The sequence below is a fragment of the Oryza brachyantha genome, chromosome 7 (genome assembly GCF_000231095.2).
Source record: "Oryza brachyantha chromosome 7, ObraRS2, whole genome shotgun sequence".
Classification (NCBI taxonomy): domain Eukaryota; kingdom Viridiplantae; phylum Streptophyta; class Magnoliopsida; order Poales; family Poaceae; genus Oryza; species Oryza brachyantha.
The window spans coordinates 14208168-14226220 of record NC_023169.2 but is presented as its reverse complement, the minus strand read 5'-3'; the positions used below and the strand labels follow the sequence as shown (position 1 = coordinate 14226220).

General features: G+C 43.4%; 4 protein-coding genes across 8 annotated transcripts; 3 read left to right on the top strand and 1 right to left on the bottom strand.

Annotated features, from left to right (window-relative positions):
• The first annotated feature begins 574 nt into the window (after positions 1-574).
• LOC102705449 (putative cell wall protein) lies at positions 575-1319 on the top strand. The gene has a single exon (XM_006657786.2). It carries the CDS (start codon positions 683-685, stop codon positions 1037-1039), a length of 357 nt encoding a protein of 118 aa, XP_006657849.1. The 5' UTR covers positions 575-682; the 3' UTR covers positions 1040-1319.
• A 2059-nt stretch (positions 1320-3378) lies between these two features.
• Positions 3379-4814, top strand: LOC102721098 (caffeoylshikimate esterase). The gene has a single exon (XM_040526081.1). The coding sequence runs from the start codon at positions 3471-3473 to the stop codon at positions 4464-4466; it is 996 nt and encodes a 331-aa protein (XP_040382015.1). The 5' UTR covers positions 3379-3470; the 3' UTR covers positions 4467-4814.
• Positions 4541-8611, bottom strand: LOC102720816 (peptidyl-prolyl cis-trans isomerase CYP37, chloroplastic). Its single transcript, XM_040526080.1, has 12 exons — positions 8316-8611; positions 8038-8217; positions 7854-7943; positions 7626-7721; positions 7375-7482; positions 7218-7267; positions 6320-6422; positions 5913-5966; positions 5529-5684; positions 5209-5331; positions 4918-4967; positions 4541-4813 (listed from the first exon to the last, which is right to left on the bottom strand). The coding sequence occupies exons 1-12, from the start codon at positions 8532-8534 to the stop codon at positions 4690-4692; spliced, it is 1353 nt and encodes a 450-aa protein (XP_040382014.1). The 5' UTR covers positions 8535-8611; the 3' UTR covers positions 4541-4689.
• A 1595-nt stretch (positions 8612-10206) lies between these two features.
• Positions 10207-17918, top strand: LOC102704903. 5 transcript variants are annotated; one of them, XM_015839851.2, is made up of 10 exons: positions 10207-10317; positions 11032-11292; positions 11369-11567; positions 11654-11740; positions 11826-11953; positions 12071-12167; positions 12396-12473; positions 12570-12795; positions 13022-13245; positions 15239-15311. In XM_015839851.2, exons 2-10 carry the CDS (start codon positions 11108-11110, stop codon positions 15242-15244), a joined length of 1230 nt encoding a protein of 409 aa, XP_015695337.1. In that variant the 5' UTR covers positions 10207-10317; positions 11032-11107; the 3' UTR covers positions 15245-15311. The 5 variants fall into 5 exon arrangements, with proteins under 5 accessions (XP_015695337.1, XP_006657847.1, XP_015695338.1 ...); XM_006657784.3 differs by lacking the exon at positions 15239-15311 and adding an exon at positions 13354-14596; XM_015839852.2 differs by lacking the exons at positions 10207-10317; positions 15239-15311 and adding an exon at positions 13354-14596 and having other exon boundaries at positions 11216-11292; positions 11419-11567.
• Positions 17919-18053: the final 135 nt, after the last annotated feature.

The window sequence follows — 18053 nt, the reverse complement described above, 5'->3', positions numbered from 1 at the left end:
GCTATAATGAGCAGGTCAGAGTAGCTGGACGAACCCTGGGCATAACTGCCAGCTGAATTAACTAGGCAGAGAAGAGGGGCCCCTCTCAATCTCCCGTGGATCCATCCTACGAGCGTCGAGTGGGTAACCGGCAGCGGTAGTACCAGCCCGTCCTGTTGCCGAAACTGACGGTACTGTCACCGTGCAAACCATGATTATCACGATAACCATGATGATCTTGACAAGAAATTAACCATTAAAAATCACAAGAAAAGATAATAATTATGCTTCATCAGACGAGGTTTCGAAGATGTCTACGGTGACGAGAACATTGGTATCTCTGATATACCATGATACCAGTAGCCGACGGTGGCACAACACGATGCAAGCGCACGGTCACCGAGCCAAACACGCAGCATTGTGGAGTACCGACCGGGCCGTATGATCCGGGAAATTAAACGCACCGCCTTTTCGCTCTCGATCTCTCTCTCTCTCTCCCCCTCTCCCTCGCGCTACTGCATCCATCCGGCGTGCGTGCGTGCGTTGATCGACGTGGCCTATATAAGATCGCCCCGCGGCGTCACCAACTTCACACACATCAGCATCCATCGCAAGCGTCTGCGTCACAGGGCCACACACAGCTAGTTTATTAGCTCGATCGCTTTTTCTCGTGTGATCAGTGAGTTGACGACGAACGATCGGAATGGCGAAGTCGTCGTCGTCAGTGCAGGCGCTGCTCGTCCTCGCGGTCCTGGTTGCGGCCGCGGCGTGCTCCACCACCGTGGCAGCGCGTAGCGTCCCGGCGGAGGAGAAGAAGACGGCGGCGGCTGGCGGGGAGGACGTGAAGCAGCCGGAGCTGCTTCACGAGGGGACGGTGCTGGTCCCCGGGCTCGGGCGGTTCGAGCTCGGCAGCAACTACGTGCCGGACATCACCGGATTCGACCACAGCGTCCCGGCCGCCGAGAGCGGGCAGTACCTCCCCGGCGCCGACGACACCTGGGTCCCCAACCCCGGCTTCGAGGTGCCCAACCCCTTCCATCCCGGCTCGGCTTCTCCCTAAGCCGCCGGCTCGCCGCCGTACTTCGCCGCCGAGCTACCACCCGTCGCCGGAATAATAATGTGGCCGTGCATGCATGCTTGCATGGACATCGGTCTGCGTGCGTACGTACGTTTCCCAGTCAGCCAACGGGAGCAGCAGTGGATCACTGCTTTAGTTTTTCGAGTGTGTGTGAGTGTGTGGGGATGCGTAGGAAGCATCAGTTCATCAGATGTCTGGCTTGATCGACCGTGTCTTTTTGTTAGCTTTGGTCTCGTAATAATTAAGTTGATTGCCTAGCTAATTGGCGTGTGACTACGCAAGACTTTCGGTAAAACTAATCACCGTACGCGTACCGAAGATGCAACTGCAAGACACTGTACGCATGTGTTCGCCGTGGCACGCAAGCATCTCAAAACACTGTGTATATTGCAGATCGAGAGGACCATGCAAGTACGCACGACAACTGAAAGGTGGGCAGCCCAGCGTAAGCTACTGCACCTGCTCTACTGTACTAGTCATCGTCTCACCGGACAGTCCGGCGAGGCGGCGACCGGACCGGACCCCACTTTTCACTGGTTGCTTAATTTCTTCTGGTTGAAAAGGAGTAAAGAGAGTACATGGACATGGCCCATCACAGCAGTGAATTGGATACGCTGGTGGTACAAACAAAAGGGTAGGTTCGTGGGCCATACAGCTCCAAGCTTTCAATTAAGTTGCCGGCTTGCCGGCACAGAGAATACCTCTAGTAAAATCCTGAATTCGGATCACCATTGCTAAGCAATGACAGGGTAGCAAAGTAAAAAAGTAGAGAGAGAGGATGGCAAAACACTGTAGCATATGCACTGTAGCTCAAAAAATAATAATATAATTACTATTTTATATTGTAGCAAATCGATGTAGCATATTGATTCGTCGCCGTCTACCACGAAACGGAGGGCTGAGATTGATCCAATGACAGTGCACTATTCATCCTCTACCATTAGCATGGAATGAAATTGCAGAGGATTTGAGAGTGTTTGGCTCCAAAGTCCAAGTAGGAACTAGTGCAATGACAGTACTGTCTTGCAAAAATTGGCTCCCATGCTACCAAACCAAACAAGCTCATACAGGAAGGAGATGACAAATAAGACATACCACCACTAGGGTATTTTTGAAACGCAATAATTTATATATAAAACACTTCCTTTTTTTTCCAATTTCCTTTTAAAAATCCTCCAGACCAAAAACGTCCTTAGGACTTTAGAAGGTGTTCAGATCGAACGTGGCCGGTCCGACTATTCATGTGCCAAAAGGCAATGGGTTATTAGCGTATGAAATTAGGTTTTAACTATTATAAACTTGAAAATAAATTTAATTAATTTCTTTTAAAATCTATATAAAATATTTATTTATTAAAAAGTAATGTTTATAGTTCAGGAGTTGTGAGTCGCTCAAAATAAAAAAAGATTGATTAACTCAGCTCAATAACCAAGCCGGAAGCCTTAGGCCAATGGGCTGGGCTGCCAAATTGCAAAAAAGGAAAAAAATATCCTTTAAAAAGGAGAAAAGGAAAGGCACTAGTTTAGTTTAGAATATGGTAGTACGACGGGTCGCCCTTTATATTTTCGTGATAGAGAAATTCCAAACCTGCATCTAATGGGAATAGCATACGAAGCCTGCGTTTCCAGTAATCTCGCTATCGCATCAGTGGGCCGGTTGGACCGCGGAATTAGCTGTTCAACAACCACGAAAACCGAAACGACGAACGGAACGAGAAGAGATCCCAGCCATGGACGACGAATCGGGAGTGGATATTTTTTTACATTTTAACCCTATTAAAAAGCTTATTTATAAATAAACCTAAAAAACTTTAGTTAAGAACGAATTTTTTTCACACCAACTACATTAACGCTAAGGTCCAATGTCCTGGCGCTATGCTCATTGAGGACGAGATTCTTGTCCCTAGTAGCCAAGACATACGAAAGGTCGGCTCTTAAAATATTGGCATTGAAGACATATTTATACAAAATTATAGAAACAATATTATGCGTAAGAAAAAGTATTTAAAAATGAAGGCTAGCCACATTAGTTCATATTAGTGCCAAGGATTTTTTTTTGTAAACTTTTTCTACGTATAGGTTTTTCTTTTTTTTTACAGATAGGTCCTCCTGACAATATCTTTGGAGTCATCTTCTCTATGTCAATAACTTGATGGAGTCAAGACGTCCAAGCCAATAACCATGGTGCCAAGTAGAGGATTCATTTTTGGGTCCCTTTATTTTTAGTTAAGTTTTGCTAAGAATCTATTTATGATAAAAGTTTTTCGAAAGGGTTATAATGTAAAAAACGGAGGAATCGGGTACTCCCCTCCCGCTACGCAACGACTCCCCCCACTCGCCGGCCACCACGAGTACCATCAGTAGTTCCCTATCCGCACGGCACGCGCCGGCACAACTGATTCCCACCGCCCACCATGCCGGACGGCGACGCGGCCGCGGCCGTGAACTTCTGGGGCGAGGAGCCGGCCACGGAGGCCGAATACTACGCCGCGCACGGCGCGGAGGGCGAGTCGTCCTACTTCACCGCGCCGGGCGGGCGGCGCCTCTTCACGCGGGCGTGGCGGCCCCGTGGAGGTGGCGCGGCGCCGAGGGCGCTCGTATTCATGGTGCACGGCTACGGCAACGACGTCAGCTGGACGTTCCAGTCCACCGCGGCGTTCCTCGCCGGCTCCGGCTTCGCCTGCTTCGCCGCCGACCTCCCCGGCCACGGCCGCTCCCACGGCCTCCGCGCGTTCGTCCCCGACCTCGACTCCGCCATCGCCGACCTGCTCGCCTTCTTCCGCTCCGTCAGGCGGCGGGAGGAGTACGCCGGGCTGCCGTGCTTCCTGTTCGGGGAGTCCATGGGCGGGGCCATCTGCCTCCTCATCCACCTCCGCACGCCGCCGGAGGAGTGGGCCGGCGCCGTGCTGGTGGCACCCATGTGCAAGATCTCCGACCGGATCCGCCCGCCATGGCCGCTGCCGCAGATCCTCACCTTCGTCGCGCGGTTCGCGCCGACGCTGCCCATCGTGCCCACCGCCGACCTCATCGAGAAGTCCGTCAAGGTGCCCGCCAAGCGGCTCGTCGCCGCGCGCAACCCCGTGCGCTACAGCGGCCGGCCGAGGCTCGGCACCGTCGTCGAGCTGCTGCGCGCCACCGACGAGCTCGGCGCCCGCCTCGGCGAGGTCACCATCCCGTTCCTCGTCGTGCACGGCAGCGCCGACGAGGTCACCGACCCGGCCATCAGCCGCGCGCTGCACGACGCCGCCGCCAGCAAGGACAAGACCATCAAGATATACGACGGGATGATGCACTCCTTGCTCTTCGGTGAGCCCGACGAGAACATCGGGCGCGTCCGCGCCGACATTCTCGCGTGGCTCAACGAGAGATGCACGCCAAGGGAGGGCACCTTCCTGACAATACAAGATTGATTAGTACTTACCATTCAGGATTCATTCCACTCCATTCAGATTGTGAAGTAGCAATGCACCAAAAATGACAACTTTGAAAATTTGCATTGCTTCTATATATATATAAATTTGATGAGCTGCTCAGTCAGGTTTACATATTTTATATGCCGTAAACATTTTAAGTCTCCTGAGCAATGAAAGAATGTTTCCGGTTTGCAAAGCTTGCCGTTGTATTGTATCACCATCAGCTCTCTGCCGGCGCTGTTGGGGGCAGTACAAGGCGCTCTCTGCCTTGTACAAGCTTGGCAGAACGAATTATATCTCCAGTTTTAATCTGTGAAAGAACTTCTCTTCCATCTGTAGTATACCTGCAGATGTTTGATTCAACACAAAAGTTTTTTTCTTGTTAATACACAAGAAACCGTGCTTGCTATTTGGTGATCACAGGTATGCAACTGCAGTTGCTGCTTACCCAAAAACTGAAAATTGTCCTTCATCAAAAGATATTCCTCCTAAACCAGACTGCAGAAGATGAGGGAACAACAAATTAAAGTGTTTACACAGTTAGGGCTACTATATAGTATCAGCTTATCAGAGATTCAGAGGATACACTACGGGGGTTGGAAACCAGAATCGCTCAGAAAATACGGTTCACAAGTCACAACAAGAGAGATAAACGCGCAAGCTGCTGAGCAATAATCTGAAATAAAAATAGATGGGCTAACAAGTGCTCTAGTTCTAAAGATGCATCCATTTGACTCACATTTCTCTTGTCATAAAGGTAGAAGAAGAATTGGGTTGGTGACGAATATTCATCAGAATCAACACTATGTGCCATAGCAACTGCACCATATACAGACAATGGAAGGACTGGCAATTCTCCATCCTGGATTAGATCAAGTAGAAAAAGGAAATGAATTATGGGAGAGGGCAAGTCCTCTCAGATTTCAGTGATATTCAGGGTTGTCCAGATGAGTTCTTTTCTTGATATCCTTTTAAGATTCACCTCCAGTTTGAACTAAATCCAAAGGATTTAGATCCAAGTACCCCGTCAAAACAGACCTAGCAGTGCGGAATACTGACCTGGATACTTAGTGGAGTTCTGTATAGCGGTTCAAACTGTCCAGCAGGCATGACCTCTAATGGAACAGTGTAGCCTTTCTTACCAGTCTCATTATCTGCAATAATTGCCTGACTTGCACATTTCAGTGTTACCCCATCATATGCCCCATCCAACACCTGAAGGGAAGTGTGTTTCATTGAATCATATGAGGTAATTTAACTACTGAAAAAAAAAAGAACCTGCAAAGAGTCTTTTTAGCACAATTTGACATCATGTGGTCTTAAATTGATGTTCTTGTAGATGTTACATCGATGAAGACAATCACTTTGGTGTTATTTGTTCTGAATTTCAGATATCAGAGCTACTAGTGATAATGAGTTGGGTTGGGAGTTAAGCTACCTTACCAATTTCGCAAAGTTTCCAGCAGTCAGTGGGGCAGAGTATCCATCAACCACTATCTGGATAATATTGAAAAAATCAATAGCTGACACATGGCACTGTTTAATGGCAATGATATGTGAAAACCAAACTCCTGCACACCATGGCATGACAAAAATAGCAACAAATGCAAAAATTCTTATTTGTCACTATCAAAAGATTGCAGGTTATGATGCAAGACAATTATATAGCCATTCAACGCCATAGGGTTTCCCAAAACCAAGAATGAGAAAAAAGAAACTGATGACATCATAACAGTCTTATCTAGAGACATCAATAAGAACGACAACTAAACACTTCTGATTTTACAGAAAGTAAAATCTTGCTTTATAATGTTTACGTATCAGTATCAGTCTATCAGGCAATTGGCTACCTGAATTGTAGCAACACTTTTTGGTTCACCACCAGCAGTTGGAAAGAATGTTGAACCATCACCTTTCTCAACTGAGAATTCAACAACTCCTCTTCCTGTTAGCCTAATAAAGGAAGTTGTTATTAAACTCCATATAAACATTTTGTTACAGATTGGACTGGAGGAATAACTGGATCCTTAATATAAGTGCCACAGGGATGGAATGTTTAAAGCACCATTACACTTACAGAATCTGTTAATCATGTGCTATACATGCTGACTATATTGTTGCTGAGGTGCTTAGCTAAAGAAAAAATCAACTAATATTTCTATGTTCCTCGAGAGTTAAAAAGAATAATGCCTGTGTGATTTTCTTACCACGTATTACCAATTTGGCCTTTAATGATTTTACAACACTATGCAATGGTGTGCTCGTAACCTATAAACAAAATAAGTTCCTCTTGGAATTAACTAGCAAGTGCTTTATGATCTGACAGTTTTTTATTAAGTGAAATACATGCAAGTTGACGTTGGGTTTATACAGTGAGTTTGAAAATATGACAAACTGGTGAGTTTGGCAACAACCAATTAAGTCCACAATAATGAAATACACTGGTACGTTTTCAATGAAATCATTTCAGAAACATAATAAAAGCAGCACTGATTATGTGAGTTTTACCATCAAGGACTTAGGCAGAGAAGGGCCTTGTTATATTAAGCTTAACTCTTAGCCTAACCCTAACAACATGCATGTTTCTTCTATGTCAGTATATTCAAATGTCACCTTCAATCTTCAGACCTATCTCTATCATTCCCTCAAAACAATGGTAGTGACAAGAAGACACATTTCCATATAGAAAAATGTCCCAATATGACAAGAAATGCATTTGAAGCTTTGGAGAGATCAACAAAAGGTCACCTGGGATATTCCAAATATTGTCCAGGTAGGAGGAAGGATAAACCTGGAGCCTGGTGAAAGAAATTGTATCCTTTAAGTATCCACCCATCACTGAAGTAGAATCAACCTCCTTTACGCATATTGAAACTCTTACGTTTTGTCAGTTTAATAGAGTTACCTGTAGAAGCTCCAATTCAGCAATAGTATCTAGAGATGAAGCAAGTGCGACCGAAAGTTTATCAGGATCATTTTCCTTGATATATTTCAATAGAGTTTGCAAACCACCCTGCAGTTGATTCCAGAGTAGCTCAGCTAGCAAAAGTAGCGGTAAAAATCGTTCATAGTAAGAAACCGGATTTTTTTTTTGTTTCATAAACTGCATTTCACCATGTGCATTTGTGCACAACCTAGAACTTACTGAATACTGACCTTCTCTTCAAGCAAGGTAGTATATAATTTCGAGCCTTTTTCCTTGAGTTCTACAGGTATACTAGCCAAAATCGTATCCTTGTTGTCCATTGCTATCTGCATCGAGAGCACAACTGTTCTAAATACCAGTATTTTGGGACAAGAAGCTCAGCGAGTTTAATGACAAGGTAACAAAGCGTAGAGAAGCAAACATAGCATAGGAAGAAGACGCAAGAGCTATGTTATTACCTTCATGGCCTTTTTGACGTCTCCCTCCATGGAGCCATACGGCTTCCTCTGCGGTATCCTCAACAAGTAGGAGATGTCCTCCAGCGATTCCTGGCAAACGCGCGCGAAGAATCTGAGACAACGCCCCAGCCGACAGCCGTACTAAGCACTAAGCCGCAGCTCCGCCGATTCTGATGCGGTTTACCTGTATGGTCTTCATGTTTGGATTCGCGGGGATGGCCCTCCTCAACGCCAGCTCCCCGGTCCTCGGCACGTTCGTGTCCGGCGAATAGAGGATCGCGTTCGCCGGGAGCGACACGGAAATCTGGGCGATGACGGCGAGCGCCGCGACCGCGCCCTTGAGCAGCTCCACCACTACTCCCTCCTGCACCAAACCAGATAACCACGCAACTACTACTAGGAGAACGTCGCGACTTGGAAGCAAATTTGGATGGGGGGGACCAACAGCGTGTGCTCGCTCACCTCAGCCGCGCTGCAGGAGGGGCGGTCCGGGGCCGCGCGGCGGTGGGAGGAGGAGCAGCACGAGACCCTCCCGCGAATGCCGCCGCGCTGGAGCCCGAGCCGTCGCCTCCTCCACCCGCAGCACCTGGCGCCGGCGGCTGCCACTGCGGCTGCGGGTGGGCGGGGAGGCACAGGGACGGCTCCGGCGAGCAACATCGCGGCCGCCGCTCGCGACGCCATGGCGTGCGGGAGTGTGGGTGCTTTTGAACGGATTTCCGGTGGGTTGAGACGCGGGGAGGAGAGGGTGGTGGTGATGGTGGTGGTGGTGGTGGTGGCGTGGTGCCGTTGTTGCCGTCGCCGTCGTCGTCATCGTCGTGGTCGCCGTCTAACCCCAGCCAGTGAGCTGTGATCCGGTTCCGAACCGCCTAGTTCTGGGCCAGCGTTAAGCGGGCCTAGGGAGGAGCTTAAGGCCCAATTTGTCTCGCATAATTATGCACATTTCGGCCTTTTATGGTCTTGTTACATGGGCCTTGATCACGTCAATCTTTGGCCCGTATATATGCGGACCGGAAAATGTCCATTTGCCTGCCCCAACCACGGCGATTTCCCTCCTGCAAAACTAGGCAAGTATACCAACTCTCTCGACTATTAACATTGGTTTAATGTACTTCCATGAGTGTTTTTTTACAGTAGTTTCGTCCGATTTGGAATTATTTTATCACAAACTAAAAAACATATTTAAATAAAAAGATTCGTTGTAAAAAAACAATTATGATGGAATGATGGAATTATGTCATCACAAACTAAAAACACATTTAAAATTTTTAAATAAATTTCAAATCAAATTTGATGAATTTCATACCGTTTCCCAAAATTTAAACCTAATAACATATAACTTTAATTCTCAATTTTATGGTGAAACTATTGTGTGGATCTAATCATAACTTTTTAAAAAATTCAAAGAAAAATCTTTTATTTTCCAAGTTTGGCATTAAATGATTATATCCCTTTTATTTTACTACTCCGTATAATTTATTTTTTCACATGAAAATTTTGAGTAGGTAGCACATATGTATGATAGGGATAATATAATTATTTTAAAAATATTTAATGGTCAAATAACGAAAATGATGTAGAGGGGATCAAAATAAAAGCTCATGGGTATGTAAGAAATGAGGTAAAATTTTGGGGTACAAAAGAAAATTGATCTACGTAGGGAATTTTCTCTTATATTTACTTCTATATACCCTTGTTAGCCTGCCCCTTACATGTGATCTGATGCATTGTTCGTACGATCGTCGATTACATTATAAGTAAGTTTTATAAAACTTTATTTTTAGTTTGATTAAACTATTGCAAAACCATAGATTTAGGAGTCGTATAAATACATTGCAAATTTAGTATAAACTTTATCCCAAACTATAAATTTAAGACTAATATCATAAAACTACAAATTTTAATAGTTGTTATCACAGAACTACACAGGGTTTTAGGATAATTTTATTATTAAATATGTAGTTTTGCGACATTTCATTAGTTTGAGATAATTTTAATGCTAAATCATAGTTCTAGGATACACTGACTTAAACCTATTTTGGTACTTTCATGAAATTAACTCCTTAAATTACTTCTCATGTCCCTGCTGATCCAACTAAATTCTTCTTTTTTATCATACCCGTGTAACACATGACCTTGACAAAAAGAAAAAATAAAATAAAGGTAAACTAGGTAAAAGAGTAGGAACCTCCTGAGCTGAAACCGTTGAAGAACAGGTAGGTGCACACATGCCACGTGGTGGACCAGCTCCACCTCCGAGAGTCCCACTGATACGATGGGGCCCACGCTCCCGTGCACCGCATTCCTTCATGCCTTCGGTCTCTCTCTCTCTCTCCACCATCGCTGTCCCCAAATTCTCCGTCGCCGCCGTCGCGAGTTCGACCTCGCCGTGCTCCACCTCCGCCACCCGCATCGTCGCCGTCGTCTCCACCTTCCTCCGCGCTCGCACGCGCGCGGGCACCTCCAGGTCAGTCGGCGCGGCCGCGTCTTGTCATGCTTTGCCGGCCCGCGGGTTCAGTGGTGGAAGTGGAAGACTCGCCCCGCGCGCGTGCTCTCCCACTCGATTTTGTTTCCTTTTTACGTAATGCGGTGAGCAGTCCGGTTGGGGGATCGCCATGGAGGATTTTCTTCTCCATCTTTTTTTTGGCTTATTTAACGATAAGGGATTGAGGGGAGGAGTAGCTGAAGAGCCGAAGAACTCTGTGAAGAGAGCAGTGTGGTGTGGTCATGGTGAGCGAGCTAGTGCCTAGTACTAGAAAAACGAGACACCTGGATTTGCATCTCCTGCCTTGCTGGTGGTCTAGTTTGGTGAAGTCTTGCAGCTTTGATGGTGGAGGGGAGGTCCGTTTCTGTGGAAGTAAATCTTGATTGCTTCTGACGAGTTTTGATTACTTGTCATATGATTGCCGTTCCTGGCGTATTAGGAAATGCATTGCCGCGTACTGTTTATCATTCTGCTAATTGCAAGTATACATACCAAACCAGGAGGTGCATGCCATTTTTTCTTTTATTTGATTTATCTAAATTGTTTAGGAAACAAGATAGCCACATTTCTTTATTCGTCAGTAAATTTACTTTGATTGAAAATTTTGTGGTTCATGTTTCTGTTTGATGCACCTATCTTTCTTTCGCGGCCGCATAATGCCCTGTAAACTGACCTTTTCTTTTGTGCCTTTTGTAGATTTGATGGGACTATAACTGAAAGTCTGAAAAACCTTCTGTGTTAAGCTTCTGAAGGGACCCACCTGCAGAACGTGATGGCCACCCTTTACCAATTTAGCGGGCGAAAATTTGCTGCTACAGGCTATACACTTTTGATTTCACTATTCTTTTTCTTGTATGCACCACATGGGATCCTCTTGAACAAGAAACCTTCCAATTTCAAAATAGTACCATCTAGGTCGTTGCGTGAGATTAGCATCAGTTCAAGAAGTGTACAGAGGTAAATTCTAAGTTGAGTTTCTGTAGACTTGTGAAGAACTATTGTGCAGAGTTCTGATCTTCTGTTTTAAAAACAGGGTTAATAATTCCATAGAGTTTGTTACAAACCTGAATGAACGTAATGCAGAAATTGGGCAACATATGGAAGACAGCACTCATAATATCATCAATGCAACTGCAAATGTGACCTCTGAGTGGAGCATTGTCAAGGAGGAATTCACATTTCCAGCTGGAAGTGCTCCCTTCAATAGCTGCCATGCTTCTACTATTGTAGAGGTATATGACTTTTGGATACAAGGCTTTTTTTTTTTTTGGTCTAGACATGTGTAAGTTACTTATAGATGAATGCTGTATATTGTTAGACTGAGAAAGACAGTTTTTTGGTGGCTTATTTTGGTGGGTCCATGGAAGGCGCTCCTGATGTGAAGATTTGGTTGCAGAGATACATCGTGGGTTCAACCATCCAGGATACTTCTGGTTTTTTTTTTCTCTAAACCCAAAAGAGTGTTTCTTCTTAAGAACCTTATCTTGTAGGATGGCTGCTGGCATACTCCACAAGTGGCCGATGAACAAGATGAGGTACCCATGTGGAATCCCGTTCTATTTCAGCTCCCTTCTCGTGAGCTGCTTCTCTTCTACAAGATTGGCCAAGAAGTCCAAAAGTACGAACATATGTTATCTTATTTATCTTCTTATCTCTGGTTCAAATGACAGCAAAACCATAAGGTGGAGCAAAAGTTGAATGTGCTATATGATGCTGTGATATCCTGTATGTTCAGGTGGAGTGGTGCCATAAAAAGATCTCTGGATGGTGGCATAACCTGGTCGGGGAGAGAGCAGCTACCACCTGGCATCCTTGGTCCTAGTAAGAATAAGGCATGTCTAAATTGTTGGTATTTTCTATAGTCTTACATCTTAGCATGCTTATTGTAACCATAGAATAATGAATAAATTATCAACCTGAATACATTTGGCAGAACAACCATTATGGGGTTATTAACAAGTCAGTACTCAGTGGTAGTTTATTGGCCTTTTCATTGTGATGTTGTATTTTCTGCAAAAGTTCATTGAATTGGTTACCAAATGACATTTTCTCCGATGCAGCCTTTTTTGGTTGAAGATGGGCGCCTGCTATGTGGGTCATCTGTTGAAAGCTGGAACTCTTGGGGTGCATGGCTTGAGGTATTCGTTACGTTGTCACTTTTGAGGAAAAAAACTAAAATCAAGCATTTCCTTCACATCATGCACAGTGGAAGATTTAATTACTCTTATCAACAGGTCACAAAAGATGCCGGACGAACGTGGCGGAAGTATGGCCCTATATATATTGAAGGTGAAACACTTGGGGTGATCCAACCAGTTCCCTACCTGACTGCCAATGGGACTATTCGGATGTTGCTGCGATCTTTTGAGACAATTGGCCGTGTCTGCATGGCTGATTCCAGTGATGGGGGTGTAACATGGAGTTATGTGCACGAGACTGAGCTTCCAAACCCAAATTCTGGTTTGTTCGCCTACTAACTAAACTAGTTTTCCTTTGCTTCAGTACCCATTTTAGGATCGCAAGTTTTTGCGTATTAGTGACCACTGAGCACTGAACATATGCTAATTCTGGGTGTTCATTAATAAATAGTCTCTCTTTTCATACTGATCCATTTTTCAAGAATATTAATAACTCTCTCTTCTCTCTCTCTCTCTCTCTCTCTGCATCATGGACTTCGAACCTGAAGGTATTGATGGAGTTAAGATGAAGGATGGGAGAGTACTTCTTGCTTACAACACCTTTTCCAGAGGAACACTAAAAGTTGCAGTCTCCATGGACGACGGTGATTCATGGAACGAAGTGATGACATTGGAAGATACTGAAGGCATGGAGTTTTCATATCCTGCAGTAATCCAGACCATGGATGAGTTCATACATATCACATATACATACAACCGGACACAGATTAAGGTAAACCTTTCTGATGCATGCAAAAGAAACTATCGATCTTGTTTTCCGTCAACAACATTTTCCATTCAGCTGGTACAATTTTTAATAATGCTATTGAATGATCCACAGCATGTTGTTCTTCAACCTAGCGGCATAGTGAGGTTGTGAGTCTGCAACTATTGGGAGAGTTATTGCTGGCAATTGCAATGCACATAAGTTTTTCACATCATATTGGCTGGACTCTGCTGCTGTGGTTCTCAATGATTTTTTGGGGCTATATTTGGTCATTTGAATAATTCTTGCAGTTGTAACCTAGTCGATAATGTTCCTGATTCCTATCAACAATGGTATTGGAACATCTGTACATATGCCCCACAGTTTAGCATAATGTGTTTCATACAAGGCTATTCTTCATGCTGTGATAATCTAAGATATTAGTACTTTAAGTGAGAACGTGCGATGCCCCTTTTGCTGTGATACAACTTCCAGCAAATAAATTATGGTTATCTTGGTAAAATTATATATCTATCTTTTTTTTTAAAGAAAGACTTCATATTGGGTAGGGCTCCATAATATGCTTGTACAATGATCCTATAGAAAGCAGACGAACCTTCTTACATTATCATCCAGGTACTGTAATCTTTAACCTGGTATGTACTAAATTGAGCTTTTCTTTATTAGTACTACAATAGGTTGGAATATAGTAAAATTGTTCTGTCTTGACTCTTGGATCTATCAAAACTGTACACTGCAGAAGATGAAATATCTATTGAACTAGTTGGTTTCAACAAAAAAAAAACTCAGTTGGAATCTGGTTTAGGGTTGCTAGCATATTTTTGGTAAACAGTATGTACCTGGGATTTTTCTCATAACAGAGCACCAGAACAGCAATTCGTAATTATTTAGAATTTTTAGATGTTAAGCAACCATAATCATGGTTAGTATATCAAAAACCAACACTATATAAGGATAATAAAAGAAAAGACAAAATTATACACTGGTATACAACTTCTGAAGTTCATTGTCCCCACTCACACACAGGTCACCAAAACCAACAGGAACAAAAAAAATATTTTTATAAATATCCAACATCTTGTGGCAGGAACCAACTATATAATAAGCACCCATGTGATTCTACAGTAAACAAAGAGTTGTGCCAGTTATATCAAGCATTTATGAAGGCAATGGACTCCCATTCTCCTTCTCCTCTGTGTGAAGAGATCTTCAAATTTACATGTGAAGTTGTGATCTTGTGCACTCTTTGATATACTCTTGCAAGTTGGAAGTTACTCTGACTTGTGGCACTTGATATCCCATTCAAGTTTCTTTCTCTTTGTTGCTGAAGTGGGGCTTGCAGTTTGACCTACTCTCTGGTATGCCTCAGTCCTCCTAAGATGCCATCCCTATCCTTGCTCTATGTTTTGTATGATTTGCCAATCTGCTCTATTTATTTTCTCTCTATTCCCAAATACTAGCAATAAGTCAACATATATTTTCAGCTGAGCTCTGTTATTGTGAAAGATAAAAGAATGTGAATGTCAAATTCTCTGGTGTGTATTTCCTGGATCTCGCTTGAATGCTGGGATGGCATCATTTGTCTTGAATTTTGTTTATGAACTAACTTCCCTTTCCAAAAGGATGCTGGGAAATGGGTGGAAAAGACATACAACTGAAATAATGTGTCTATCTGTTTTCCTCAAAAAAATGTGTTTACCTGCCTGCACATCATAAAACTGTAAGTAGACCAGGTTTTCTACTCTGCCTGCACAGGGGAGTAGAGACCGGGGGTTAATCCTCCATACCGAAGAAAAATATGAAGTGGTGTGTTTGAAGGATGAAATAGTTATTTTATAAGACTAGATCAATAGGCTGGCAACATGAATTACTTATTACAAAATATTGTACATTATGGAATGCAGCTAAACTAATAAGAACATATTCTTCGAGCATCTAAGGTGTGCTTGTGCAAAGTATCAACTTCTTGTGTACAATTGTTTTCCTTTTAATGATACAGAAATGAGCAATAACTGGAGCATATTGAGGGAAGAGTTTACATTTCTAGCAGGCAGTGTACCTTTCAAAACGTGTCATGCTTCAACAATTGTTGAGGTAGATTACCATCCAAACTTTGCTCTCTTTCAAACTTTCTTTTGATGGATTATCTTTCCTGTATAATTCCGTCACTTCTGATTAGGTTGAGAAAAACATGTTTCTGGTAGCCTACTTTGGGGGAACACAGGAAGGTGCTGATGATGTTAAAATTTGGTTGCAGAAATATTACGTACGTTAAGTACCAAATGACTGAAGGAATATTGATCTTTCTGCATATCTGTGTATTGTTACTGTTTTCTGATACTCTTAACACATTTAAGAATTTCACCCAATACAGAATGGCTCATGGCACACTCCTGAAGTAGTTGATGAAGTGCCCAATGTTCCTATGTGGAACCCTGTTCTCTTCCAGCTTCCTTCTGGTCAGATCCTCCTCTTCTACAAGGTTGGCAAGACTGTTGAAAGGTGAGTGATCCATTCCCTTTTCTGCATTTCCAACAATTGTCACTCCAGGTAATTGTTTGCACCCACTGTTCAGCTGCATTTGACAATTTTTTTTAGTTGGAGTGGATGCATGAAATGCTCGTCGGATGGTGGTGTTGTGTGGTCAAAGAGAGAGCAACTCCCACCTGGTATCCTTGGCCCAATCAAGAACAAGGTATGTAGTTGTTCCATACTTGCTTAGTATTTTGACACCGTCACATAACACAATTCAATGTACCCACTTATCTTCTCCTTACCACAGTTCTCACAATGCAGCCTTTTTTGCTCGAGGATGGCCACCTGCTCTGTGGAACATCAGTTGAAAGCTGGAATTCATGGGGCGCTTGGGTTGAGGCAAGTCTGCCATCAGCTGCAACTGTTCTTCAGCATCTTTTGCACACCTAGTTATTATCAGCATTCATCTTAATCAGGTCACCAAGGACCATGGTAAAACATGGAAGAAGTATGGGCCAATTTACGTAAGAGGAAAAACCATGGGAGTAATTCAGCCAGTCCTCTACCAGACCAGCAGTGGCACAATCCGCATGCTGCTGCGCCCGTCCGATGAAATAGGTCGCATTTGTGTTGCAGAATCCAAAGATTCTGGTGTCAACTGGAGCTATGCACAACCAACCGAGCTCCCAAACCCAAATTCCGGTTAGTATTACCGGTCATGCTGGAACACTACGTTTTATAGTGCAGTTCATCATCATCTGAAACATGATCTACAGGTATCGATGGAGTTAAGCTAAAGGATGGGAGGGTAGTGCTGGTGTACAACACCACCTCAAGAGGGGTGCTTAAGGTTGCTGTTTCTAAGGATGACGGTGATACCTGGGAGGATGTGCTGACACTGGAGGAGACCCATGGTATGGAGTTCTCATACCCTGCTGTGATTGAGACATCTGATGGGCTGGTTCATGTGACATACACATACAACAGGACTCAAATGAAGGTAGTCTTACTGCGTTCTTTGTTTCTTTGATGATAATTGCCACTTTCATCATAGTTAATGTCAAAAGAGTTCAAGGCCTGTGAGCCGCTCGAGCTCTTAATGAGTCGAGCTCGGGCTTCTCACGAGCATGGCTGTAACTGTAGTTTTAATTTTTTATTTGATGAGATAGTACATTAAGTATAAATTAGTATATATTCATATGATAAACTAATATATGCTGGCATTATATATTAATCTTAGGTCCTTGTTACCATTTATTTAATATGATTAAGTCCTCCGTATTTTAATGTATGACTCAATTGACTTTTGTTACACATTTGACCATTCGTCGTATTCCAAAAAAAATTGTATATATGCAAAAATGTTAGTTATACTCAAAATACATTTAGTTATAAATCCAATCACAGCAAAATAAGTCATGATTATATAATTTTTTAATAAGACAAACGATTAACGTGTAATAAAAATCAACGACAGCATCTATTAAAATACGGAAAGAGTATTATCGATCATGTACTCAAGCTGAGCTCGCGAGCCTAACCGAGCTTGACCCTAGCCTACTTGAAAGCTCAAGGGTTAGGCTCAGCTCGAGCCAAAGCTGCCTGGCTCGTTGACAACCCTACACATACAAAAGGACACTTTTTGCACACTACATACGCAGGTGCTCATAACACGTGCACACTCGCCCCTATGAACACACACCATATCCCTATTGTAAATGTGAGCACCCGTTTCAAATCAAAGGATTCAAACTCGGGTAGGAAGGTTCCCCCGTAAAAAACCTAACCAATTGAGCTACGTGCACTTTGCTATTTCTTCTGTTCTTTGTTTGTCATGCTAATGGCTAGTTTGATTATCGTTAATGTTAAGGATGGTTTTCTTTTGGTCATTTGCAGCATGTCATTCTACAACCTGGCAAGGTATGATAGTCAGTAATCAGAGATGGATTCTGCTCAGAAGTGTGAACCGTAGGATTGGAATGTGGCATCCAAGTCCAGGAAGGATCCGTTCGTTTTTCATATTTCACATACTTAAATGGCCAAATGATGATCGTTAATCCCTTCCTGACAATCTACCAGACATTGCTCTTGTGATGTGTTCTATGTAAATAAATGCGGCACTTGCATTTATTTTCTTATTCTAAACACTACCAGACATTACTTTTGTCATTAGAAACTATATTGTCACAACTCAATCCCGAGTACCCTCTCCTTTTTTTTTTTACCCATTTGTGGTGTTCTATTGGAAGTGTCCAGTAGGTCAGTATTCCTTCACTTGTTTTGAGTTTATTCTCTAATCAACTTAAACCAGACTAATTCTTACCCTAATAGGAATTTTA